This window comes from Prorops nasuta, unplaced genomic scaffold (assembly GCF_024137725.1).
Source record: "Prorops nasuta isolate Cenicafe-Biocafe unplaced genomic scaffold, Cenicafe_Pnas_1.2 PNAS00004, whole genome shotgun sequence".
Lineage (NCBI taxonomy): Eukaryota > Metazoa > Arthropoda > Insecta > Hymenoptera > Bethylidae > Prorops > Prorops nasuta.
This window is the reverse complement of record NW_027116801.1, coordinates 3,804,531-3,831,080: the sequence shown is the minus strand read 5'-3', so window position 1 is coordinate 3,831,080 and position 26,550 is coordinate 3,804,531. Positions and strand designations below refer to the sequence as shown.

The 26,550-nt window shown below is 35.5% G+C and overlaps 3 protein-coding genes across 11 annotated transcripts; 1 reads left to right on the top strand and 2 right to left on the bottom strand.

Annotated features, from left to right (window-relative positions):
- The first annotated feature begins 1,677 nt into the window (after window positions 1-1,677).
- stac (C2 and C2B_Munc13-like domain-containing protein staccato) lies at window positions 1,678-25,992 on the top strand. 9 transcript variants are annotated; one of them, XM_066725773.1, is made up of 18 exons: window positions 12,010-12,426; window positions 14,794-14,952; window positions 15,285-15,528; window positions 20,440-20,604; window positions 20,690-20,868; window positions 21,092-21,136; window positions 21,218-21,377; window positions 21,615-22,138; window positions 22,212-22,499; window positions 22,593-22,784; window positions 22,864-23,158; window positions 23,231-23,586; window positions 23,670-23,859; window positions 23,935-24,241; window positions 24,505-24,585; window positions 24,930-25,053; window positions 25,128-25,321; window positions 25,409-25,992. In XM_066725773.1, the coding sequence occupies exons 1-18, from the start codon at window positions 12,326-12,328 to the stop codon at window positions 25,501-25,503; spliced, it is 3,699 nt and encodes a 1,232-aa protein (XP_066581870.1). In that variant the 5' UTR covers window positions 12,010-12,325; the 3' UTR covers window positions 25,504-25,992. The 9 variants fall into 9 exon arrangements, with proteins under 9 accessions (XP_066581874.1, XP_066581870.1, XP_066581871.1 ...); XM_066725775.1 differs by lacking the exon at window positions 12,010-12,426 and adding an exon at window positions 14,668-14,684; XM_066725777.1 differs by lacking the exons at window positions 12,010-12,426; window positions 14,794-14,952 and adding an exon at window positions 1,678-1,718 and having other exon boundaries at window positions 25,409-25,991.
- LOC136772695 (trypsin 5G1-like) lies at window positions 5,766-7,694 on the bottom strand. The gene is made up of 5 exons (XM_066725826.1): window positions 7,647-7,694; window positions 7,458-7,567; window positions 7,284-7,369; window positions 6,936-7,215; window positions 5,766-6,105 (listed from the first exon to the last, which is right to left on the bottom strand). Exons 1-5 carry the CDS (start codon window positions 7,675-7,677, stop codon window positions 5,800-5,802), a joined length of 813 nt encoding a protein of 270 aa, XP_066581923.1. The 5' UTR covers window positions 7,678-7,694; the 3' UTR covers window positions 5,766-5,799.
- Window positions 8,570-10,902, bottom strand: LOC136772528 (uncharacterized). The gene is made up of 5 exons (XM_066725572.1): window positions 10,815-10,902; window positions 10,294-10,757; window positions 9,498-10,225; window positions 9,002-9,429; window positions 8,570-8,924 (listed from the first exon to the last, which is right to left on the bottom strand). The coding sequence occupies exons 1-5, from the start codon at window positions 10,852-10,854 to the stop codon at window positions 8,656-8,658; spliced, it is 1,929 nt and encodes a 642-aa protein (XP_066581669.1). The 5' UTR covers window positions 10,855-10,902; the 3' UTR covers window positions 8,570-8,655.
- Window positions 25,993-26,550: the final 558 nt, after the last annotated feature.

Sequence of the window (26,550 nt, the reverse complement as noted above, 5' to 3'; positions counted from 1 at the left end):
TCACGTTTTGCAATCAAATCTTTGAATGTTGAATTTTCTGTGCACCTAGGAGCCCTGTTGCAGAGTGATGCTTTTATAATTGACCGAAGGAAAATTGAATTCTGACAGAGATCTGTCGACTCAATTGTATGGGACGAGCTGTTGTGCAACGTGAGGATTAATTAACACTCTCTATAAGCCATATTTTACCTTGCTCTATACATACTAACAATATTCTCCTAAAAGAACCTTTAGCCTTACAGATTTTCCATCCAATACTCCACAAAAACATAGAAATAAACGTATACAATATGTATATACTGTGCGCAAAGAACGGAATGGCTTTTGTTGCCTTTTCCGATCACATTTACCTGTTTTACGATCAAATCTTTCAATGTTGGATTCACCGTGCTTTGTGCACTTGAAATTATTGGAATATTTCAGATTACGAATGTTCATTTAGCGTGCAACAATGAAATCTTTTACAAAGCAACGGTATAATCGATTCTTGCAAATGGTTATATAAATTGAGAATTATGTATTTAGACTGAATAATATTCCTCTTTTTCTTCCTTGCATAATAATAAAGTAATTCGTGGTCGCGTTTAATGTGATAAATTGGATAAGTGGATAAAATGGAAAATTCCAGCGAACAATAATTGATAATTGGATCGAATATGCCGAGCAAATTATAACAAGCAAACAGTTATGCAGCATTGTTTTAAAGCCTTTGATCTTTCAAACGAGAAAAGTTAATTTTCCCTCTCATCAAGCGTTTATTTCGCGTTGTGCTCTCATCCTTTTATCCGACCGGCGCTCCTGGGCCCCTCCCATCATTCTTTCTACGGAATTTTTATTACGGACCTCTTATTAGATGGAAGTCTTAAAGTTGCTTTCATCTTTTGCTGGTAAATTTCACTCGACCTTCGCATCATTGAGCTTGACGTACTCGCCAAAGTAAGATACGAAAATCTCTAGTCTGATTCAAAACCTTTCAAGATTCAATGCTATCTAAATAAACTAATGTATAATTTGGATATACATGAACACATTGTTATTGTTTTTATTTAAAAAATATACACGTGCTCTTTTCCTTTTATCTTTTCTCTTGCTTCAATTGTCTCTCTATTTCTCTCTCCGTTTCTATCCATTATAGTATATTATTTCAATCCCTCCCCCCTCTCACTTAATCCTATATGCTTAGGACTCTACAATTGAAGCTGATTATTTTTAGACACATATATGTACCTGGAATTTTATATTTAGAAAATTAGATGAATAATACAGGATTCCCTAGTGACGTGGGAATAAAATTACAGGTATAAATACGATCGACTCAAAGTTTTACGCGTGTTCACTGGCATAGCTTTGACATTCCGGTTAATCTCAGCGTCTCGCGGAGCTGTTACTGCGACTATGCAATTAAATTTTCCTACGTAGCCATCTGGATGTAATTACGGTCTATACAATCGAGACATTATTTTCCTCCGTGGAAAAAACGCTCAGTAACGCTTTTCCATGCAGAAATGACGGACGAGTTTGTTTCGTCACGTCAAACGCGTCAAACGCTTCCAGCAATCATTTATATGTTTGACTCATTTCAATCATTTATTTAAAATGACGCTTTACAAATTGTGGAATCGACGGAAGAGACCTCACGACCCTTTGATCCTGGTAACCTCTAAGGAATCGTGGCTAGGGTCCGTTTCGAAAATGCTGTTTTTTCAAACTTCTCCACAGTAAGTTTCTTCTCATCATCTATACAAGTATTTATCGCATGTAAGAAATGCTACATTTTTCCATTTTATCGCGCACGGGATATAATGCTTAATTTATTTACAGTGATAAATTTTTTTCACATCTAGTATAACATTTTATCTTATTTATTTGTTTGAAATGACACATTGTATAAATTGCGAAATCAACGGAAAGGATTTAACGAGCCTTTGATCAGGGAACTTTCAAGGATTTCTGCATGGCTGAAGTTCTTTTCGAAAATTTTTTTTTGTTAATTAGTTTACAGTAAGTTTTTTCTCGCCATTCATCAGCTTTTATCATACATACAACAAAATGTTAAATTTTGCCATTTTATTGCATATGAAAAGACACACAATATACGTTCAGTAATAAATTTTGTTTGTCTGCTATAAAATTTTATCCTATTCATTTATTTCAACTAATGCGCTATAAATTATGGATTTACCACTCTAGAGTTCCAGTTTAAAATATTTGGTCGAAAATACTGTTTTTAACAATAACTTGACAGTGAGCTCCTTTTCACGAACCATCTTTTGTAGCCCTTAATTTAAATTCTGCTCGTCGTTCGCGTTTCAAGTGGTGAAAGATGAATTTAATCTCTTAAAATTCTCGTTGATCACAATTCGAGTCGCGTCTAATTTGCAATTAATTTATCCACGAAAAGAGTCTAAATCTTCTTAAAATTTTGGGTATCATGTGTAAATCCTGTCGACATTGAAGTACTGTGTCATTATTGTCTCCTTTATATAAATAAAATTTCATTTATTCTTACCTTGAAAAAGACCTTGCACAATCATGGAATATTGAAAAAAAAAAAAAAAATTATAAGAATAACTACATGAGAAACAGCATTACGTATTTAGAAAATCCCCAGATTTCATCGAAGCTACCACGAATTAATTGTACGTTTCTGCTAATGATATGCATAATTTCATGCAAGAGTAATCAGGACGTCTAATACGTCTCATTAAAAATTGAAATTGGTCAAACGAGATGAAAAGTGAAAGTTATCCTGTAGTAGAAATAAATAAACAAAATGAGCTCATTAGACAATAATTAATGGTCATTTTTCGACATGCTGTGGAAACTCTATACAATATTATTTAAATTATCATCAATGATAACCAAATAAGTCACATAACTGCAGGTTAAAAATGACATCGCGATGGTATAGCTTCTAATCTCCCACCAGTGATATTTCATTATTTTCCTTCAGCACTTTTAAGCATCAAATCTTTTATGGTTAAAAACACGACTTTATCGCTAAAGCTCTCTATTTTCTTTTAAGAAACCCTGATTGTTTAATCCACACCATTTCCATACGTGACTTAAGGTGGTTTAAGACTATTCGACAATGTTTCGTTACGGCTCCGGCAGTAAAATGAATTAGCAAACGTATCGTGGGCCCTTTTTTAGCTCTTGTTATTATACCGGATTCGTGACGGAACATTGCCGGTTTTAGTGTGAACGAACCTTTATAATTCAAAGAAATGGACTTACGCGAGTCGCTTTTTGAAACCGATTTATACTATACGGCACCGGACCAGCACGGCACGGCACAACACGTTGGTTGAAGGAGTACAGAAGATATTTTTCATTACATTTACAGCCCTTCGACTAATGTGCCATGCCATGCCGATCCGGTGCCGTATGGTATAAATCCATGCAGTTTTAATACGTCTCCGTAGTTGTGAACTAACTTTGATAGCTACGCGTCGGCAACGATAAAAACGCTTGGGCGTCTGTTGTCAGACACTCGACCGCAAATGATGAACTTTTTCATCAGGAAAAAGTTGATCATTTAAATGAATTGTTAAAATTAAATTTACTGTATTGTAAGATTATTATTATTCTATACGATTGATTAAGGTACTTGTACCGGAGGTGCGTGCAATTCCTATCGTTTCATTGTTTTGCGTGCAGCGCCATAAGAATAATTTGTAGGGAAAGATGCAGATAACCAAAACACAAATAAGCTTATTGATTATTCCTGTCGCGTGAATTTGTATAATTGCATGGGATATCTGGCATGTTCCGTTATTGTCACCTATTGTTGTCTCATACAATATATATATATATATATATATATATATAATACAGTTTCCATCTTTTTATTCATCATATAAACGGATGTAGATAATGTAACAAGCGTTTAGTTAATTAATGAGAATTAACAAGATACGATTCGGAGTAACAAGAACTAATAATAGAAATTTGTAAAACAGAGAAATGACTTGGATCAGCGGAAGAAACTTATCTCACTTTTTGATGACTCTGTGTTTCCCATCGATTATCCTGCTCGCGCGATAAACTATGGGGAAAGTCGTGATACTATAATGAGTAGGCACTAAGACCAGGCACCCCTACTCCTCTATTTACATTCAGCTGCGTGTTCCCACCCGCTCACGTTTGTTGCGGCTTGGTTCAGTGTCTCCTTTTCCACCGCAGCACTCGCATATTCAATTCTCAACTCCAACTCGATTCTTGATAAGAAACACAGAAGATTCGATCGAACAAACTTGCAACTCTTTCAAGAGAGATGCGAGGACGCTGATAAGAGGGTTTTACGATGATGCCGAGTTTTGACTGTCAGAAGCGTCAACAAAAGTTAAGACTCTTCGGGGCTCGAAATGTCGAGCTGCCGAGGAATCGTGACACTTCGTTTCAATGTGTGAATTCGAAAGAGTACAGAAAAGTTCACGCGACTGACAAAAACCTGTCGATAATGACAGACACCGTGCCGGAAGTGTATACGATCGATGGTGTAGCTATTCGAACGAGAGTGAACAAATTGTCGAATGGGAGAATAAGTTCGAATTCTTTGGAATCGTTCGTTGTCATAGACATCGAGGAAATAGTGAATTCAAACGAGGAAAAGTCAAATGACGAGTTTGTGCGTCGCAGTGAAATAACAGAGAATCTTGAGGTTAAAAGTTCATTGACGATATTTTGTAGTCCAAAAATAAACTTTAGTTGGTACTACAGGTTGAAGAATGAAATCCTGAAGAATATCAGAAATCGAGTACGTCCCTACGTTAACGATAGGTAAGTCCCGTAGAGATTTTTTTTGTTTTGCGTAATCAAGTTTTTCCGGCACGATATCCTGGAATGAAATCATTGCGAACTTTCGTACGAGATGTTGAAATCTCTGTTTACGCGAAACTGAATAGCCAAGGGGCTTCGAATATATCACGGTGCGTGGACCCTCCCACGTTCAGGTCCGATGCGTGCAGGAAATTCACTACACGCGTGCTGTGCACTAGCCTGTGTCCTTCGAGTCTACTTTTACAGACACATAATTCTCTACCTGAGAGAAAGAATTGTACACTCCTTGATGAATCCTTCCTACTATTACTGTTGCAGACTCTATTTTCCTCTATATATAAACTACTGGTTTAGAGAATCCAAAGATGATTTCTATTAAATTGGATGATCAGAGGATTTATCATACTTTTGCTAGGTGATAAAAATGAACAAATAAAAGAAAGAAATATACAGAATGAAAAAGTCATAAATTTTAGAAATGAAAATAATTTTTGATTTTTGTAAGATTCAAAGCTGCAGTTTTGAATATGAAAATATTTTAGAAATAAATTGAATTGTTAAAAATAGAAGAACATTTCTGTTAATCAAAAAGTAAAAATTGTTAGATAAATAAAAAGAAAAAAATGTATACACAACGAGAAAATAATTAATTTCTCGTAATGTTAAACGAGAGCACGTAAGTGACGCGATGATTGAGGCACGAAGTTGCACCTGCGCGTGCACGGCAAACTATCGTTTACACGAATGAGTCACCCACGCGTGCTTCCCCATGGGCCACTAGCAGGACTGTACTGTCTGATTTTCCAACAGTGTTTCCGGGGGTCTTTAAACTCGCTCAGTGCCACGTGCAGGTCACTCGGTAGCTCTCAAAGTGCGTGAGAATCCCACTATCACAAATTGATATCCTCGCAACTTCAAGTATATCTTCCTATTAAAAACAGAAAAAGTATAAAGAAAGACAAAATTAATCTTGATTTTATTGCATCATATATTTATTCTTTGCATCGATTAAAATGATTAAATATTATTAGGTGATTTTGATCTCTTTCGTACGAATTTGTTGATCCATTTGTAATAAGGAGAGACTTTCATGTAAATTCCTGGGTATTTCCCGCATTTGTGGCCAAAAGAAACTATCCCGTAGAGAGTACGCTTGTCCGATAAAGGACCTCCGGAATCCCCCGCGCAAGAATCCTTTTGGTCCATCCCGAAGCAATAATGGAGATCCTTATCAACGTGATTTTTGTATAATTCATGCGCCTCTGTGCAATTCTCGTATGGGACGAACGGTACTCCTACCGTTAGCAACTTGCTGCTGGATTCCTATGACAAAACTTTTCAATCAGACTATATTCTTATTAACGCTAGATTTTCGAATGTTGATTGTATACTGATTTCACATTAATTTATGTCAATTCAACAGATTTAAAAAGTAGAAGGGATTTTAAGAAGAAATCTCTTTTAATATTTTTTTCTGTAGTTCGTAATATAGAAAGCTATTAAAGGCTATAAATTATTTAATTTAAGGAATTTTCTTAGCGAATGATTTGTCCTGGCGATCTCTGGTCAAAAAGTCATCAGTTTATTCGATCGCTAAAAAGAATCGAAACAAAGAATTTTCAAATTTTAATAATTTTTTGTTAAGGATTAAACCTAAATGTTTTGTAAAAGAATTGGTTCCAAACAAAGAGCGAGTTTGATTAATTACTTGTGTTGACGCGGATAAATTTGGAAATTGGTAATTTTGTTTTTACTAACTGCATGCATAATGAGAAATCAAAAATTGATGGAAGATAGATTACTAATTACAAACTGAGAAAAAAATAATTTCGTTTAAAAAACCTCTTTACTTGAATATAGTTGTAAACAAATGCCTACTTGATATTAATGATATTGAATTTAATTAATTAAAATTGACTCGATTCGAATAAATTTTTATTTAGCTGAATCGGTCATTTAATGAATCTCTAAGTATAGATTTATTTGAAGTAAAGGACTTTTTCTCAGTGTATATATAAATATAGATATGTAAATAAAAATTAACATACCTATTTAAATAATTACAATTAATAAAATAATTAAAAATTTAATGAGTCTTCGCACACCGTAAATCTATAATGTTATAGAAGAATAAAGGCAAAAAAAGTTCATACTAGATTTTGATAGTCCGTAGCTCCCCAGCCGGAAACGTAGAGAAATGCTGGAGTTTTGGTCATTCTTGGATTTGGAAGTTTGACAGGCCTAACTTCTTTTGAAAATTTAAAAGGGGGCTTCACTTCTAGTAGCACGATATCGTGCTTATACAAACCGAAATCCTCGCTAATCATCGTGTCATTATAAATCATAAACTTTGTTACTTTGTGAACAGTTCCACCATAATTTGTTCTATGAGAACCAGCTCGAACCATGAACTCTGTTGGATCGCTTCCATGACTACAAAAATTGATTGATTAAAACAAATCATGGACTACGTGGTAAATGATGTGCTGAAAAAAACTCACACGCAATGAAGGGCCGACACTGCGAGAGTTTTTGATAAAATCACTGCACCACACACAACTCCTGAACATTTAGCGTGTAAGGACAACTAAAAATTGTTGTATTTATTATATAATGACGCTTATATTTTTTTAACGAAAAATATGAAACAATAGAGCAACAATTATTTTTCTTACCATGAATGGAACTTCAGAGATTGGTATTGGCGTTCCACCAACGATTCTTGCACTAACTATTGTACTGGATTCATTATTATGACAAGTAGCAAATGGCAAGAAAGAATTGCCTAAACAGAAAATTAGCGAATGTGTGTCTAATGGAAAAGAGGAGAGTGTAAAAGGTTGATTAATTAAAATTTGACATACTTAAGAAGAAGAGAGCCAAAATTCTCAACATTCTTTCGAGACACTTTATTGTTGACTGCTTCAAGTAAACTGACAAGTTTTGTATTTTCTACTTATATATGTTGTAAGTGACATTTTTTTCTCTAACAGTGGTATAGGTTATGCAATTGGAAATATCTTACGAGATTTATTTCTTCAGGATAATAATAACTGGATGACCGTAGAAAGAAACCACTACTTTTATCAGGGGTATTAATAAAAATGACATGTTATAAAAGCAGATACGATTTAATAATTGTTTAATAATGATTTATGTTTGCTTTTCGTTATTAATAATTTATTAAGTTAAAATCCTTATAAAATTTTTATTGAGGAAGTGATGGATAAGAAAAAAATATTTTCGAAACATTTATATAATAGTCTTGCACTCTGTGGTTACATTTTATGGTTTTATAAATTCTGTTAAAAATGATAAGAGATTCGATGGAATTCGATGTCTATGTGTGTATGTTTGTATGTCTATTCTTTTCCCTAAGCTGATAAAAAATTATCCTCTGATTATTCGCGCATGACTTATTTTTAGCTCATTAGTGCAACAGGCTTCTTTGGCTATAATAGCTATCTACACTGAATAACCCTAGTAGCCACAAACAATGTTAGCACGTTAATTTTGGAAAATAGGTACTCTTTTTACTTCTACATATGCGTATCAATATTCAAGTTGTACTTTCACTAAAAAAGAGCCCAAGTCTTGCACATATTTGGCAATAATCGAGGTGTACACATATCAGATATGCGCAAGATTTTTGCATCTTATTTTATAAACGTCATCCTTAATATTTATAAACATATGCAGAAACAAGAAATTATTTGTTTCATGCAATTAACAGAGCCGGTATTGCCCGTAGCTATCATATAGGGAAAAATTAGGAAAATAAAGATAAATTTACCGAATAAAAGTTTTTTATTTATTTAACTTTCTCTGTGGAATATAGTCTATATGATGCTTCTACATACTGCTGAATGTACTTTATTCTTCATCAGGTATAGTAGAGACGTAATACAAATCAAATGTTCTCGTTGTGAATGGCATGGGTGAAATTCCTATTGGCTTATTAGTATTCCCTACGTAAAATAAAGTAGAGATAAATCCAACAGTCTCCATAAACATAGCAGCTAGCAGTAAATTATTTGCCAAAGCAACGAGAACGCTTTCTCGTTTCGAATCCCTCGTTTTGGAAAGATTCGTCATGGATTTTATTAATGCATTGAATGTCTCATTAGATTCTCGCTTTTTATCTGAAAAATACAAATAAAACATAGATTTATCCAGTATAAATAATTTTCATTCCAAGTGGTTATGAGCCTTTTCATACCATTTTTACGTCGATAATAGGGTGGAGCGTAAAAACCAAATTTCTCTTTAGAACCTGTGAAGTTATTTTCGGTACTTTCAACTTCTTCATCATTTTCATTACTTTCAGCATATTCACTATTATAATCACTGTTGTCTGGGACTGTAGGAAGTGACGTCGTGGACGTAGTGACCGGAGGTGTCCAATGGATTTCAGGTTTTGTTATTGTGTCTTCCTGCTCACAAGCAATGAGGCTCAATAGCGATGCAAACCATTTTCCCAATTTCTCAAGAATTCTATCCCAATATTTTTTTTTGCCTTTATAAATTCCATTTCCCAAATAATTTTCCACTGCTATAGCTAAATGATGCATTTTTTTCCCTGTATTAATTGCACTCTTCAATAATCCCCTTTTATAAATTTCCAGGGATCTCGTCATATTTTTGTACCTGAAAAGATTGATATATTTTTATTTAATTCTGTAAAGCATTGGTAGAAGTCCGACATCGAATCATACCTTATAAATGAATTTTTATCGTTTTTTGATAATCTTGCTAAACGTTCAACTTTCTGTTTCCCTTCATTGTAAATTACAAAATGCCTGCACACGTCTTTGCACAATGTCATGGAATAATTGGATTTCGATAAACTTTTAGAGAACTCTTTGATGGCATAATTTAAGCTAGAGTTTGGTGGTATCTGATCACTCAAAATGGTTCGATAAATATATTTCACTTGTCGATTTGTGCCTTTCGGTATCTTCTTCTCGATCTTTCTGCAACTTATGTTGTTTTTACCCTGTCTATTTTTCTGAAATTGACAATCGGAGATTGATTCCATTTCATTCAACCATGCTGGTACAGACTTTTGACTTCTTCTCATTTTACTCTTTCTATTCTTGAGCATGCAATCTTTGATATGTTTCATCTCAGTGATACAAGTTTTGTATCGATTGCTGTCATTGTTAGTTACGAAATTGCAGATGAGATCGTGCATTTCGCTATTAAATTTATTCATTTTTGTCGGCAGAGTGAAGATAAAATTTCTTATATACTCTTTCATTAATTTTGAAGTCTCTTCTGGTGAACCGGAAGTTAGATTTGCCAAAGCGTCGTTAAAACTGAACGCATTCTTTCTGCTCTTAATATTATCAGACATGCATTTGAAGAAACTTAACCCTGAGTCCGACAAACCATCGAGGGATGAAAATGGCTTCATATCTGTAGAACCAAACGATGAGATGTGCTGTAAATAAATTAGTGTTAAGAATAATGAACAATATTTTGTTAACCTTGGATTGCAAATCGACACACCTGATCTGGAGAGAAGTTCACTCCGAAAGCTCGAAAATATTTTTGGAGTTGAGTACATAACTCGTTTATCATTTCTGTAAGATCTGTGGACATAAGTGTCCCTTGGAGCACGGACTCGCTAAGCCAATCATTATTGGGCTCTTGGTTCGAATTGAAAAAATTTTTCGTGTATCTGCCAGAAGATCTCTTTAGTCCAATAGAATTGGCAAAATTGAATAATTTATTTCTTATGCCTGTGGATATTTTTTCGATCGTCTCTGGCACTGTTTCTTTATTATTCGGTCGCCAATTCACACCTTTAGGAGCTGGTCCAACCAAAGCTAACATAAATTGTTGTATGGCCTCTTCGACTTGTTTTCTTTGCCAGTCGTCCAATAAATCAGAGGACCGAAGAGGTCTCGACGTTCGTACAAGATCAATATCATTTTCGGCAACCGAAAAAGAGGAGCATCGATTGCTGAAAGCTAATGAAAACCAGTTAAGAACATTTATATTGAGTATTGGAAAAAGAATTTTCTTACCAACAAACAAAATAAGCAAAGCTGCACTCTTGAGATGCATGATTTTGCTCAGAGAACTTGTTGAAACTACTAGCTATAGTAATTTTGCCTGTTTTTATAGATCTTTATAATCTACTTTAGTTCTTTAAAAAACATTAAAATTGTTAAATGTGAAATATTGAAAATTTTGTTGATGTTTATTAGCGGTAATTCAACTGGGAATTTAATGTTTTATATGTTAGCGGGCAAAATATAAATGTTGCGATAACGAAAATTTATTATCTTTGCAATGGATAAATTTCAAGATTTTAATGGTTCTTGCTAGGAATTTTTTTATTGATAAAAACGCATGGTTTTCCTTGTAATGTACACATAAAATGGCGAAGTGGCGCCTGCGTGATGAAAAATCCACCTGCTTCCATTTCAGTTAGTCAGGACTCTGCACCTAATGTTGAGTAGTGCACAGCTTTTCTTGACATAAAATAATTACTATCAATCAATAATAAATGTTTCATTTTTATTGTTTACTATTGTTGAATCTGGGTAAGTATATTGATGAATATTACATACACAATTACTTGTAAACTTTAACTCTCCTTTTTATTATTGATCAATTACACGTCAATTGATTAATAAATCACAACTTAAAATAGAAATTAGCGTACAATGAAGTCTCTTCCTGGAACGATTTTTGCTTAATCAGATGATTGTGCGTTCGTTTGTAAAAAAATGTATGATGTCATTATCTTTGGAGCTGCATGGATACCAAGTGACTCAGATTATTTAAAAATTGTGACACAAACGGTACCAAATACGAGAGATCATAAATTAAATTAAACTAATTAAACAGAGATATAAACGTGAGGCGAAGCGAACATCGTGGCAAAGAATTTTAATTCTTGGTGCTTCTGCTTCACTTGGTAAAAGACAGAGATTTATATTAGCATTATCGACTGTTTGCCTGAGAGATGAATCCTCGTCAGTTTCTGAATAGAATCGCCATCTCTCAGTGGATGAAGTAACTAAGTGGAGTTCAATATCCTCGCAACTTCTGTATTTACCTGATTACGTAAGGCCACGTGAATGATTTTCTAATACAGTTTATTGTGAAATTATAAAATAGATTTCCGAGTAAGAATAAATTTATTGGATAATTGTTTTTAATTGTACAAATGTAGATAAAGGTTAAGTAAGAGTCTGAGGCCATCTATCGGTAACATAGGTACTAAAAAACAGTTCAATAAATTATGCTCGATGATTAAGTGCAGCTGCAGTTGCGGAGCTCGGTCGGTTTCAGCCGGCGTTTGTATTTTTTGCATTCAACTTTTGACATCCGGACAATCTCAGAATTGTCATCTTGACATTTAATTGCGAAGCACATCAATAGATTTTGGGGTTTTTATCACGGTCAGTCGAAGGCAGAGGGCCCATTGCGTAGACGGGAATAACGGTAAAAGTGAATGACGTAAATGTTGCTGGACCAGCCCAGAGCTATTTGTGTTTGATTACTCTGTGAATATACAATTGGAAAAATGGACGAGGAGGCAATGTGGAAAGGATTTTACCAGAAAATTGTGCAGGAAAGAGAGGATAAAGAAAAGCAACAGCAAGAAAAAACCGAACATGAGTTAAGGTACAGGCAGAGTGTATATTTTTTATTTAATAAAGATTCATCCTCGTGATATACTTTTCCATTTCAATCTTGTTCATTATAGATCTGTATAAAATTTAATTTTTGTAGTATTTATATTATAGGTGAAATAAACATATTTTCTAAATTATTGAAATATGAATAAAAAAATTCTACTTTAATTACCCGAATCTGATAATGAGAATTTATTATCACAGATGAGACTGAATTTGGCCAGCAAGTGCCAATATAATTGCATTGAAACGGGATTTGGAGCAAGGGTAAAATTGAATTATTTCGTTGGGAGAATTAATTTGGTCAAACGATTCGAGGCAAATTTGTTTTGGGTGAGAAATAGATGCAGTGATAGATATATACGGTTCTATTTTTGAAGTGATTAAGCAGTGCTGGTTGAAGGTGGGATTGCCATCTGCTTAAGTCATGCTTTCACGTATTCTCGTTAAGTTATCTGTCTGTATGTGCAAATACTTCAAGATCGGTATTCATGCACAGTGCAGATATATTCGCTCCAATGTGTGCGTGCAAATACATAAAGATACAAGGATGTAGCTTAGCCTTACGATGACTCACGTTACGATTTATTTAATGAGATCTTCTCGTTGTAATAATTAATCCTTATCACATAACTCGAATTATTTAGCCGGAAGATAACAAGAAAATGTTGTTTTCTTTGTTTATTCTCGTCGAATAATTTTGAGAGAACTTTCTCGATATTTTGCTCGACCTATCCCAAAAAGGAAACGCGTACGTGAGGCGTAAATTAATTTTCTACATTGCAAACTTGTCCTTTCCATTCTCCCTCTTCGAATAGAGAAAACAAACGAGTTTTCTCAAATAATCCTTTTTTTTGGTTAACCAATCACCAGTAATCGATTTGTTTAACCGTGTGATGGCCGCAGTCGCTGAGGCAGAACGGTGCGAAGCTAATGAAAAAAATGGAGGAGGAAAACAATTATGTTGGATAATTAGACTAAGAGAGGGGGGAGGGGGGATCAACGAGTTTCCTTAACGCAAAGCTGTCTTTGCCTTGCGATTAAACATCGTTGATTCTAATTGCATACTATGTGTCTTAGAGATTTAGAGGTGTTGTTTACCAATTCATTTTTTTGACAGAAACTAGAATAAAGACTACTGAAGGTGACATGAGTAGATCTGAGCAGTGATGCCAGATCATGGGTATTTCCGACGCCCACTACAGTCCCTATCTATACGTAACGACACACGGACTAAGAGTATACATTAGGAGGACAAAAAACCCAAGGTCTGACAACACTCGTCAGGAATAAAAAAAATTTTAAGCCACATGATTTTTGTTGTTTCGAGAAGGGGGGAGGGGGAGGCTTTCGAACGAAGCTAGGCTTCTTTTATCTCTTTGCTAGATACTTGTAATTGGAATGTGGTACGGTGAATCACTGTCACACCCGGGTTAAGAATAAAAAGAGACTGGAATAGAGGAAGACAAAATACCACAGCAGGAAAAAGAAGAAGCTCGACGTGACGTAAGAGCACAACCCAAATTTTCTGATCTTTTCTTCCTCCAAGAGAAGCACGAAAGAAGATAATAAGACGTTTGAGGCAGATCGAATACAAATCATTCGTTTATTCATGGAAATTACCGCGATCACTCCGCAATTTTCCTATATCCATAGTTTAACTTTGAACAGTCGATAGCTTGACACGAGCGCGGAATCAGCAAATAATTTTCGTTTATAGTGAGCTCATTCAGTGAAATTCCCATATAAATGTTTACACTGTTGAAAGCTGTAAATTAATTCGTCCTTATCTCAAGCGATAACACGTGTGACATTTTTCTTAACTCCTTTGATTACATAAACGATATTCGCAGGCATCGCAAAGTTCCTTAATTTACGCAAATCTATCGTAATAATTCAAAGGTTTACTATCTAAGATGTATACGCAGTTTTATTTTTGCGACTGTATAGTGATAAGTGATGTAGCATTGAGATATGATTGTTTAATATAGGTGTACACTGTACAGTTACCTCCTACTATTATCCTTCCTTGACGTACCTGTCTGCATCTTTCGTCATCACTGTGTCAGTTTCCTAAAAGACATTCGACAGTTCGCACGTTCGACTATTGTTCAAAAATCTGAGAAAGAAACATTAATAAGTTGAAATTAAAATAAGTTGAAATTTCATGCAAGATAATCGTTAAATAAATTTGCAAATTTCGATTCCGAGCAGCGGGGAGGAATTACATAGTTAATTAGAAATTATGTAAGAGAATAGTGTGTGAATTGCATGGAATTTATAGTTTTATTTAGCCTCTCGAATGATTGATACTCTTGCTGTCCAAGATTCTAAAGGATCTAACATTTTTCTGAAGGGCTGAACGGAGCAAAATGAAACATTTCGAAAAACTGGACGAGAATCATCCGTATTATGCCATAGCCGCGGCACGGATGTCACAGAGGCCGGAAACCAAAGAGGTTACGGTCGCGAGATTCTATTGGAAGTTCGTGGCTTTCAACTTTATTCACAAAAGGTGAAGAGAAGAAAGGCCGTATCATTTGTTTAGTAGTGCACAAAGACGCTGTTTTATCGTAGGAATTGTGCAACGTAGTTGATTGTTGTCACCCTCAATTGTCATCCCATTCGTTTAACACTGTATCCCATATATGATTTTACAATGCGTTTCACACCAGCTTTTTCACAGTTAAAACGAAACTCTGAGTTTTGCTAAGAAATCTGCTTTTCAGCTGCCTACTAGAATAGTTTAAAAACGAAGCAAGCGATTTTTAGTTTTAGTGCGGAGGACTCGTGAAGTTTTGGGGAATTCCATTGCAATAAACTGAGAGAAAATATTTTTCATTTTAGAATTCAGGAATCGGACAATGGATTTTTCGAGAATCTTGGTACCTTGTTGGCCGAGAGGGTTCGAATCCAGGAGCAACTGGAGGGTCCATTGCCAGAAAAGAAGTCTGATGAAGAGGGAGATGAAGATTCACCGGTTGAAAATGAAAGTATCGAAGGAGCGACGGAAGCTCTTCTGGAAACGGACAGCGATAGAGACGAGGAGGAAATGGTGGAAAATTTCATAGTCGAATCTATGGGATGGAACGTAAGTCTGCATAATTATTTAACAGCTTATTATTCCTAATTTAAGAAATCTAGAAACATTCTTAATTATTGACGCACGCTCGAGGAGGAATTGTTCGAGTCACGGTACATTCAAATGACTTAAGTGGTCATTTCCAGATGGTCCATCGATCTCATGAATATACTTTTTTGCTCCGTTCTCCACGAATAAGGGGTAGCCTGTCAAGATTCCAGTTGACGAGAAACATCTCGGATAATTCTAAGCAGTTTCATCAACTGAGGCTGGTTTAATTTACTCTTTGATGATCGAAAAGTGCATTCGCTGTGTGAAACTCCTAAAAGCCAGGCGAAATGAGCGAATCTGTGGTGGAAATGGACGAGAATAGCACGAACTACGTTATCGGATGTTTATTTTACATTAAACACTTGGTTGATAAACTTCCGAAAATATATTCTTAGCTGTTCGAGGAATTCTTGCAATCTTGAATCCAGCAGATCCTCGCGTCATATTGTTTGTAAATATAACTGTACACCTTTCATTCATCATATATGGCTGTCTTGTTTTCATTGCTTGAACTGATTTGGTCTATTAATAGTTTTGTTACTTCGATATTAAATCTTTACTCACGTGACTGGCATTCCTTATGAGGTATCGATTTCTTGGCATTCAACGCGTAATAGTTGGCTAGAATCGTTCTTTCCTCTCTCATTATCATTTAGTTTTTTATAATCAGTTTTGGCAATTTCACAATGATCTGGAAGAATTACAGAAAGTCGGTGTTACTGAGGACCCAAGAATTACTCGTGAGTAATTTTATGATTCCAAGAATTAGCGAGGTGACACAATAAAAGTCTGCAGTCACTAATCCCAAATAGTCAATTTGCATATCGTTTTTTTTATATATATATACCAACTTAATCATATTAAAACGTAGATTGCATTAAATAGGATTAATTGCATATTATTGCACAATTTAAATTTCTTTTATCGAACATTTTATAATAATAAAGAAAATAGCAGGGGACTGAATACAGTATAGCATTAAGTATTAAAATATAAATACATTGATAAATAAACATTGTATAATAATAATAATAAAAATAAACTGTGTAGTGTCACTTATCACGTAATGAAATTAATTTCAAAAAGAAAAACATTCTTTGTGATCGGTTGAGATTTTCATAAAAGAATGGCCGAGGAAAGTGAATTATCGCATAGCACGTTTAAAGAGCTTCGCATCCTGTAAGCTCATTCTATAGCAGTTAAGGTCAATCCGAAAGGCGATTCTCGCTTTGTGGTGGTTGTGTGGCTGTAGCTGACGACGTTACACCACAACGAATTCAAATGGTCGACTCTGATCTGTCGGTCCATCTATTCCTGGCAGTGTGGCAGCAAACCTCTAGTCAACTTGTTGCCTCCACTTCTAATCTCCCCGCCTCATCCTTCTTTTTCGTTTCTCGACAATTAATTCTCGTCCATCGATCGTCACGATTTTCTACCAAAGTATCTAAAAAAATTTACATAATCTCCAAAATACATAAAGCCGGTAAACAAAGATAGCTATAAACCATAAGCGACTTTATGGAGGGATAAAACTGTTTGTGGTTTAAAACACGTGAAAAACTTGTGGATGAGATTATCCAAGTGCTTGGAGTGCGTTAACGGCTTATGAAAGATGTATAGTCGAAGGGTAAATCGAACTTCTTAGCTCGTAAGCCTTTGTGACTAACGTGAATTAGTAACAAATTTTATTTTAAATAATTATCTCCCCCTTTTGTTGTTTCCTGAATTTTCCTTATTCTTTGGGAGGGGGAAGGGTAATACGTGTGCGTGGTCTCTCTGAATATAAATAAGAGATTCTGAGAAAAGTGGGTTAGGTTAAATGGTAAATGGAAGAAAAATTGGCAAATTGTCAGCCAGTGGTTTAAAAATGTCAGTGGTCCAGGTGAGAAGCGTATGTTTGTGACAATTCTCGAATTAGAAGAAATTTTCACTGAAGAGAACAAAGGTAGTTGAAAAAAATATCGACGTGCGTCCTTGCGCATAAAAAAAACGGCAGTGGAGCAAGTGTAAAATTGGATGGCAGAAAATTGCATAATTTTGCAAATGCTAAATGGCTAAGAGCTGCAGATATTATTTTCGAGTCTCGCATACCGGGTGCCTTGATGCTCAATGAACTAATTGTTATCATATCAGCTTTCATTGGACACAATTGCGCTAAAGGAAGAACGCATTGTAGTTACGTATGTAGTTCAAGTGGAATACGGTCCAGTCTGATTTCGTCCAGCAGCTTCCACGTTCAAGCTTTCATTTATTTATTCGTCGAGTGTTGCGTATGGCCAGAGTGAAATCCGCAACGATTAAAATTACCGATACCATTAAAGGCGATTAAAAAAATCATAAATTCGTCGATCGAATAAAAGTGCGATTATTATGAATTGATAATTGATTCGGAAATTCGTACTTGATCTTTGTTAATTTATCACGGCCTCAATGAAGCATTATGCAACGGCCGATATAACGCATTGCTAGATTATGCATTTATGCCATGATGAATGTGGCAGATCGCTCAGTCTCGTCCGGTATATTATGCTCTCGCTCCGAAAATTTGGTCCAAGAAAAATCCGGATTTAGGAGGCGTTTTTGCGAGAGGAACGTACATTGTAAATTATCGTGGTTTGCACGTGTAATCCGAACTCGTGTGTATACGGACAAATTCGATTAGATCCCGAACGATTATGCATACGTTGTAACATCCGCTTGGCCGCCTCGTTGATAAGAAAGGTCGCGGTCACCGTAAAAGTTCATCTTTACTCGGTAAAACCTCGATGACTCGGACACAATGCATTTCGTTTTCATTCTTCCTCCAAACCGTATCGCGTCACTATTGAACACCGCTTCCTTGGACTTTTCTCGATTTTCTTTAAACGATTACTCCTGTTATCAATATCAGTGTTAAATTAGTTAATTTGCACGACGCAAACGAGTTTCTAATTTTTTTTAGGAATTTACCCAGTGACTTTGATATAATCCAGTGAGCACCCACGACCTTTTCAGAAACAATCTCGAGTGGTTTTTAATCTCTTGGATCGAATTGCAGTGTTGTTTCCGTTGTCGATTTTCAAATGCAGACAATTTGTGCACGACTCACTCTAATAACGCGTGTCTGTGAAGCTGGTGTTAAGGTTGACAAAGATGTATCTGTATCTGGACAAGTTCTTTGTCCTGAAACAACGTGTTGACGTTGCTGATACGGGCAAATAGTCATTCGGATTTCGTCGCCGAGGTCACAAGTGCAACTGCTACAAAACGTTATTGTTCTTCTTGGCGAGGATCGTGAAATTTCAGTGTCTGCGGGTCATTGTCACGATGCTCCAGATCCGTCTCGTCCAAATCTACTAGAAGTGACCAAGAAACTTCGTGCCAGATTTCTCCCTGCCTCGCGAATCTCGACGAATTTTCCGAAATAGTACTCGAAAGTCTGGTGAATCATTTTGAAATGGTCGCGGTGATTTCCGGATGCAATAAACAGTTCGAAGAGTCGATGCTCCGATGGTTTTGATTCGAAGAAATTGGTGAAAGTGTGAGAGTAAAGTAAAAGTGTATATGTTGACACCAAGTTATGGCTTAATTATGGGGTTTCATTATCGTTCGTTTTTTAACGAGGAGAAGAGTGCTTTGTCCATTAACAAAATGGTGAGGACGTTCAATTCGAAGGGGGTGAGCAGGGAGAGCTTGAAAAGAAACACCTTCAGGGGGATTCCCAGGGCTGAATTAGAGCGTAGAACAAATGCTCTTCTGCAAGCCATGACGGTGAGTTGGAGGAAAAAGGAGGATGTCAATATTATCGTTTTTCAACTGTATTTTATTATATCTTCTTATGTGGATAGTCTGTCGCTCGGTGCAGAAATAAAAGATTATTTCTTCTTAAACACACACACATACGCATGTATTTATTGTCAACAATTCCTGATACCAGGAAACACTAATTGGAACCAGCTGTTGATACGCTTTGCTCTATTCGTCTCGTGTCAGAAACAATGTGGAGCGAGGGTGTGGATTTGGTACTTGCAGACGAATCTGTTTTCTTTTTGCAGAAATTTGTGCAACATTTACATTGCCTTATTTTTCTTTTGTTCAGGAATAAAGTTGAACTAGATTCTGCATAGAAAAAACCAGTGTTTTTGTTAAATTTTTGCAAAAATTAAAGTTTTGCATAATTATCAATAGTTTTAGATACCAAAAAATATTAATTGAGATCAGCTGTTGATACACTTTGTTCTATTTATCCTTTATTTAGCAACAATATCGAACGCGGCTTTGTATTTAATTTCTGCAGAAAAAACAGGGTTTTTATTAACTTTTGCACAAATTACCTTGTTTCGCACAATAGTCAACAAATCCCATTACCAGAAAATGCTAATTTAGATCAGCTACGTTCATACATGCAACTTTATTTATCTCTCGTTCAACAATAACAATGAACGAGAGCTTGAATTTCATTTCTACTAAAAAAAAAACAGTTTCTCTGTCAAACTTTTTGTACAAATTAGTGCGTTTTTCGCGTAACAGTCAACAATTCCCGTTACCAGGAAATGCTAATTTAGACCAGCTGTGTTGATACAAGCAATTTTATTTATCTCTTATTCAGCAACAGTGCTAAACAAGGGCTTGCATTTAATTTCTGCAGAAAGAAACAGATTTTTTGCCAAACCTTTTGCACAAATATTGCGTTTCACGCAATTGTCACGAATTCCCCATATCAGGAATCGTTAATTTAGATCAGCTGCGTTGATACGCGTAGCTGTATCCATCCGTTGTTCAGCAACAATGTTAAACGAGGCTTTGTCCTTAATGAAATATCAGATTTTGTTGACGAGCTTTCTGCTTCTAGTTTCTACGCGTTACGTAACGTGATATTACTTGTTACAGATTGAAGAACTGTACGCAGCTCTAGTTTACATGACACAACATCAAGTCGGTCACGATGTTTCCGAAGAGTGTAGTCTAGATACTCTTCTGAACCAACTGCAAAATGCATTTAAGGTCGACAGTGAGACTCACGAAAGAGTTCTCGAGGAAACGCGAAACATGGAGGTAAAAATAATGTTAAATTTTATTTTCTTGTGAGTAAACTGCTTAACTTGAGAAACCATAAAAGAGCAATACGATTATTAAATAGGCACCGGAAATGCATCTTAACGTTGAAGTGATAGAGGCTAAAGAGTTGGTATCGAAAGACGCGAATGGCAAGAGCGACCCATTCTGTGCCTTATATTTGGAGTCCGCACCGACCAGAAGGTACAACACTGCCGTAAAACCTGCAACGCTCAGTCCGATCTGGGAAGAACACTTCGAGCTGTAAGTTCAACTACTCTTTCAAAGTTATTAAAAATCCCTCGGCTCGAGTACAACGGTGTAAGAGATATTTTTTTACGACTCTTCTTTCTAAAGGTCACCCAAGGTTAGATAACGATACAGTGTATCGCGTTGCACTTCGTATTGAGCAGAGAATGATTTTTTTTCGATGCACATGCTAAGAGTTGATAAATAATGTAAACAAATGTCCGTTGGAAATTTTCAGACCGCTGGATAATCCTGAAAATGACGTATTATTCCTCGAAGTTTGGTAAATATGATTAACTAGATAAATTTAGTAGAAACTTAGGAAGAAAACTGTGATAAGAATTTTCTATTGTTTTTTATTCAGGGATTTTGATGCTGCAGAGACGGTTCCGGAAAAGATGAGTAAAGTGAAGGATGTGAAGGGTGTACGAGGACTAGTGAAATTGGCGAAAGAGATAGCGGTGACAGCGACCACTGGAAGCCATGACAATGAATTTATCGGCAAGTGTCGAATACAATTAAAAGTGAGTGTAAACGATCGTTGCCTCTATCTTTTCCTTTACTCGCGATGAAAGCAATTCTCAGCTTTTAACCGGAGCTAAAGTAACGTCGAGTCTCGTTTATCTCGCAGTTTAATGCGTAAATTGCCAATGATAATTTTAATGGTATGAGAGTGGCTGAGGAATGCTGCAAAAAAAAAATCATATTTACGAGAGACTTCGATTTATTCAGTATAATAAGGAGACTTGACATTTTTAAAGGACATACCAGCAACGGGACACACAATGTGGTACTCTTTGGAGAAGAAGAATAAAAGTAAACGTCGAGGATTGGTGAAGCTTCGTTTGGCGTTTAGCGCAGAGCACAATGCACAAGTAGCAGCGCAGGAACACAGGCATTTGATCAGATTGCTGTTGCTGCATGAAATTGAGTCGGAGAAGGTGGAAAAATATTGCTGGTGTGGAAAATGGTCAGCAGCCTCCGAAGCTTTAATAAATCAGCACAGTGCCCAACGTGGTCTTTTAGCTAGGAACGTTGTGCTTTCTCAGTGGGTCGAATATTCGAGAATACATCAAGAACACCCATTAAGCTTCACTGTTTTTAATAAGCTTGCTGTTGAATTATTGAGACCTCTGGAAAATGGTTTATTCTCCAGTGATGAAACTAAATTATTTTGGGATGCTACAAGAAAATTACTATACTCTTGTTTGAATAGCCTGAGGAAAATTAGGAGGCTCAATTTGTGCGATAAAAATGTTATGGTGCAACTGGCAGCTATATTGGGGTAAATTGTATTTGATTATTCTTTAGATCCTCTTCCTTACAATTTCTAACCATATTGCCTTTAAATTGTACAGTGTTTTGTCTTCGTTATCCGCACTGAAAGTCCCGGAGGAATTTGATTTGTTTCCATCAAAAATGTATCCATGGTTGTCGGACGTCGAGGATTCTAAGCCAAGCGTCATTGGAGCTCTGGAATACACTGTTATCCAGGGTGGTGCAGAATGGTTCGAGCATATCGTGAGCAACAATCAGCCAGACACTGAGACAGACGAGGATGCCATTCGATATCACATTAAAGTCATTCAATTGATCAGAGCCGATCTACAAAGGGCACTCGACAATTATGACAAGTTATTTATCAAGTAATTTTTCTCACTCAATTCCAACTCCTTTTTGCATTGCAGACAATCCAGAGAAAATTTATCTCACTTGATTATTACTTTTTTTTTTCTCAGAAAAATTAACTTCCCATATGCCAGAACACTGTACATTATGTATGAGAAACGAATAAGCGATTTATGTACGATTATTATCGAAGATGTTTGTGCCAGGTTAAAAAGAATCGAGGTAGAAAGCAACGATGATTCTGAATTAAGTTGTGGCACTACTTTATTCGAGCTTTACTTGGCACTGCAAAGATATGCCATGTGAGTAAAACACTTGCAAGTTTTATACGTTCAATCGATGAAAATGAATCGTTTGTTTTCTAATGAGAAATATTTGCAGCCTTGGACAGGTGGTCTGTACAGAAGGGGACTTGGAATATATGAAGATTCAGAATTATCACGAATGGTTCAGGGGAGGTGTAGCACACTGGTTAGACATAGCAGTTTATAAAGCAATTAAACGAATCGATAGAGCAGTTGAATTTGATACTCTGCAGCCAGTCGACAGCAGTGTTCAATATAGCTCAAGTGCTGTTGACACTTTAACCATTTTCTATCAAATCAAAGTCTTTTGGACTCAACTGGCCTGGCCCGATATCGAGGGATCTTACACTTTTATAGCTAAAATAATCGACGTAAGTTTTAATAGTTTACCACAAAACGTTCAATCAGATTGATTATTCATATATTGAATTTAAAAATTTCAGGATATCTGCAAGTGCTCCGTGGCGTATGCTGATAAAATGGCAGCAAAAGCAGAAACTAGCACGGAACTGGAGCAGCTTGAAAGTTCGGTTTATGAGAAAAAATTTCTTGTGTCGAATGCCTGGTGTTTAGCAATAAATAATATCGATTATATCAGAACGTCGATCGCTCCATTGGCAAACGATCTGGGGCTTGAAAGTATCGTGGAAGCCCTCGGTGAGAGCAAAACTCAGCAGGAAGCCGAAAGATGTCGACAGACCCTTAGATTAATCATTGACAATGCTGGTGACACTGTTAAAAACAAAATTATTGAATTACTCGAAGTCGTTGCTAACAAAATGGCCCCTGTTATGAGCAGGTAACTATATTTCGATTGTTCAATACCTGCAATTTCGCATTCATCTTAAAAAATACCACTATTTTTATTTTAATTATATACAGGTATCTCATGGAGGGTGCAGAATTAATAGATACATCTAGCAATGCCATGGATCGTTTACTACAGTACTTAGATCTAAATCTTACGACTTTGCACGATAATCTTAACGAGGATAATTTTGCGAGGATCCTTTTAGTGATTTGGGAAATTATGTCTGAAACTCTTTATCAACTCGTACATAGCAATTTAGAGGTTTCGTATTATTTGTATAATTCTACATATAGAAGGTTTCCTCGAACGATGGCTAACAATTTATTTTCCTACCAGAAACGTAGACCTCCATCCTTTTACTCCAACATGCATCGCACTCTGCACACTTTGGTGAAATTTTTCAACGTTGGAGCAGACGAGAACGCGAACGTCAAGGTATTGGAAAAGATAGAAAACCTACTGAAACTTCACGGATTGGAGACTGCCGATCTTATTCATCAATATAGTCAAGAAAGGATTCAAGAACAGAAGGAAATGGAGGAGGCAATCTATGGATTGATCACTGTCAGGGCTCAATTCGTTGAGAATAATTTGACAGTGCAGATTCTGAACGCGAGGAATTTACGACCAACGGACAGCAATGGTAAATTGTGCATAAGCTTTCATAATCGGTGGCCGATTATAGTTTTCGTGAAATTTCTCGACTAACCAGAGTATTCGATTGATTTGCTGTGGCTTCTCGCTGAATTATTCAAACAATTCTCACGTGGCTGGGCATTTTATGGGCGATTAATTTTCATTGACTGTCACGTACTATAATTGTAATTTACTTATTGTCTCTGGGATAGATTCGGTATAGTTTCAGAGAATCTTGGATGGAGAATGATGTTTTTTTCGATGTTATAGGAGATTTTATAGGCAAGCTGTCTACTCTCGAGCGCAAACTGCACTCAAAGTCAAAACAAAGACTGAAAGAGGTGAAGACAAGTATGTAAAAAGACAAGAATCAAATAAGAGACCATTTACAACCCCGTAAAATTGCCTGCCCTCCTCTGCTGCTTTTTTTTTTATGCAATGCATGGCATTATTTTATTTTGTACCTTGAATCGTTCAAAATCGACTCATCTCAATAATTTCACGATTGACGTGAGATTTTTTTATGAAACGATAATTTTTTTTTGTCCAATATTAGTATAAGAATAGACGATCGTTGCTCGATATTTCATTTGTAATTATAGTTGTAACAGTTTCAGGAGTTCGGACAATTCATTTTGCACGAAATTCTCACTTCTGTATTATATCATTTTAATGTTTGTTTATTTTTATTCCAGGTAAATGCGACTCTTACGTGAAAATCAAACTGCTACCAGAAGAGAAATTTTTGGATCTTAAACCACCAAAAACTCATGTTCACAAAGAAACTCTTTTCCCACTATTCGATGAGATTTTTAATATGTGAGTTTTGCAGAATTAAGTTGAATTTTTATCTTAGATATTGTCAGTTTTTACTTAGATAATACAATTTTTAGAGCATTAACGGCTGAACAGAGAAGTATCGAAGATGCCATTTTGGTGTTTGAGGTAAAAGACAAAGATTTTTTGAGAACCAGGTTTATGGCCGAAGCCTTTTTACCATTTAGTGAAATAGTTGAAACTGGACCAGAACAAAGAATTGAATCTCTTGAACAAATTCATCTAAAACTTTCCCGTCCCACTAACAGAAGTAATTATTATATACAATTTGTTAAATATTGTTATCATTGTATTAAAATTTAATTGATAAACTTATCAATTTACTTTTTAATTCTAGCTTCTGATGTTATTCGAGCCTTAGAACACAGGAAGGGAGACAATCAAGCTATGGACTTTCTTTCCAGAATAAATCTTAAATCACAAGTGAAATAAGATGAGATTAAAATCGACAGATTTACTATTTTTCTAAGGAACACTTACAACGATATTTTTGAAAGAATTTATAATTATAAGTAAAAATACAGAAAATTTAGATAAAAATATAATTTATTAGGTTGTGCACAGAGTTGTCGAGTATTTTTTCAAAACGCGTAATTAACATGGAATTACAGCATTTTCTTTACTTTATCACATAAAATGGTTGAAACATATATATTTCAAGTCTGAAAGTATGATAAAATCTTTATCTTGTTCATTTAAATGAGTATTGATCAGAAAACTGTTCTATACAAAATATTTTGATGGATTAGTGTATGTATATATATCCATCAAAATTATGTAAATAGCTTCTCAGACTGTTAGCACTTAATTATAATTTTATTTATATAAACCTTGAGATTTTATGATCGTTAAGATGAAAAGCATTTTTGTACAAAATGTCTTTAATAAACGTAATAATACTTATTTATTGCTTGTGTGACTCATGGGAAACCCATGTTAGAAAATATGCAAATTTTTTATTACCAGTTACTGTGCTATTCTTAAATCATTTCAATATACTTTATTACTTTTAAATTTCAAAAAATGTAAATGCACTTGAAATTTTAAAATGGTCATTCTGGAAAATTTGTTTTGGATAGAAAGCAGAAGTGATACAATCAGAAATGTCAGAATGCGGATGGAGCAGTAATAAATTTACTTCTTTAGAATGCTATGCCTAGTAGTGTTAAGTCGATGTAGTTACTTGAATATAGTTATACCTTAATTGCTAAACTACTGAATGACGCACCTTATTTGAGTCGTGAGCAACATTAGCTTGATTGATTAGTTTGTAGTTCTGTCGTTAGATGATGTCTTCTCTCAGGATTCCCAAAAGTAATCATATCATAATTTTTTCCTGCTTGCCATTCAAGTCCGCTCTACCGCTTGACGATAAGGTAGGACTCCACACAAAATTTGTTGAGCCAGAGATGATCATGAAGACTAACTCGTATGTAGATAGTACAGAATCTTGGAAAGTGCTGCAAACTGCAGGAGCAC

Coding starts and splice junctions, on each gene's coding strand:
- LOC136772695 (XM_066725826.1), bottom strand. CDS start 7,677: ATGTTGAGAATTTTGGCTCTCTTCTTCTTAA. Junction 7,568..7,646: donor TTTGGCTCTCTTCTTCTTAA/GTATGTCAAATT, acceptor TTTTCTGTTTAG/GCAATTCTTTCTTGCCATTT. Junction 6,106..6,935: donor CTACGGACTATCAAAATCTA/GTATGAACTTTT, acceptor GTTTTGTCATAG/GAATCCAGCAGCAAGTTGCT.
- LOC136772528 (XM_066725572.1), bottom strand. CDS start 10,854: ATGCATCTCAAGAGTGCAGCTTTGCTTATTTTGTTTGTTG. Junction 10,758..10,814: donor TTTGCTTATTTTGTTTGTTG/GTAAGAAAATTC, acceptor GGTTTTCATTAG/CTTTCAGCAATCGATGCTCC. Junction 8,925..9,001: donor CTATTATCGACGTAAAAATG/GTATGAAAAGGC, acceptor TGTATTTTTCAG/ATAAAAAGCGAGAATCTAAT.
- stac (XM_066725773.1), top strand. CDS start 12,326: ATGGACGAGGAGGCAATGTGGAAAGGATTTTACCAGAAAATTGTGCAG. Junction 20,605..20,689: donor AGGAAACGCGAAACATGGAG/GTAAAAATAATG, acceptor ATTATTAAATAG/GCACCGGAAATGCATCTTAA. Junction 24,586..24,929: donor ACTGAAAGAGGTGAAGACAA/GTATGTAAAAAG, acceptor TTTTTATTCCAG/GTAAATGCGACTCTTACGTG.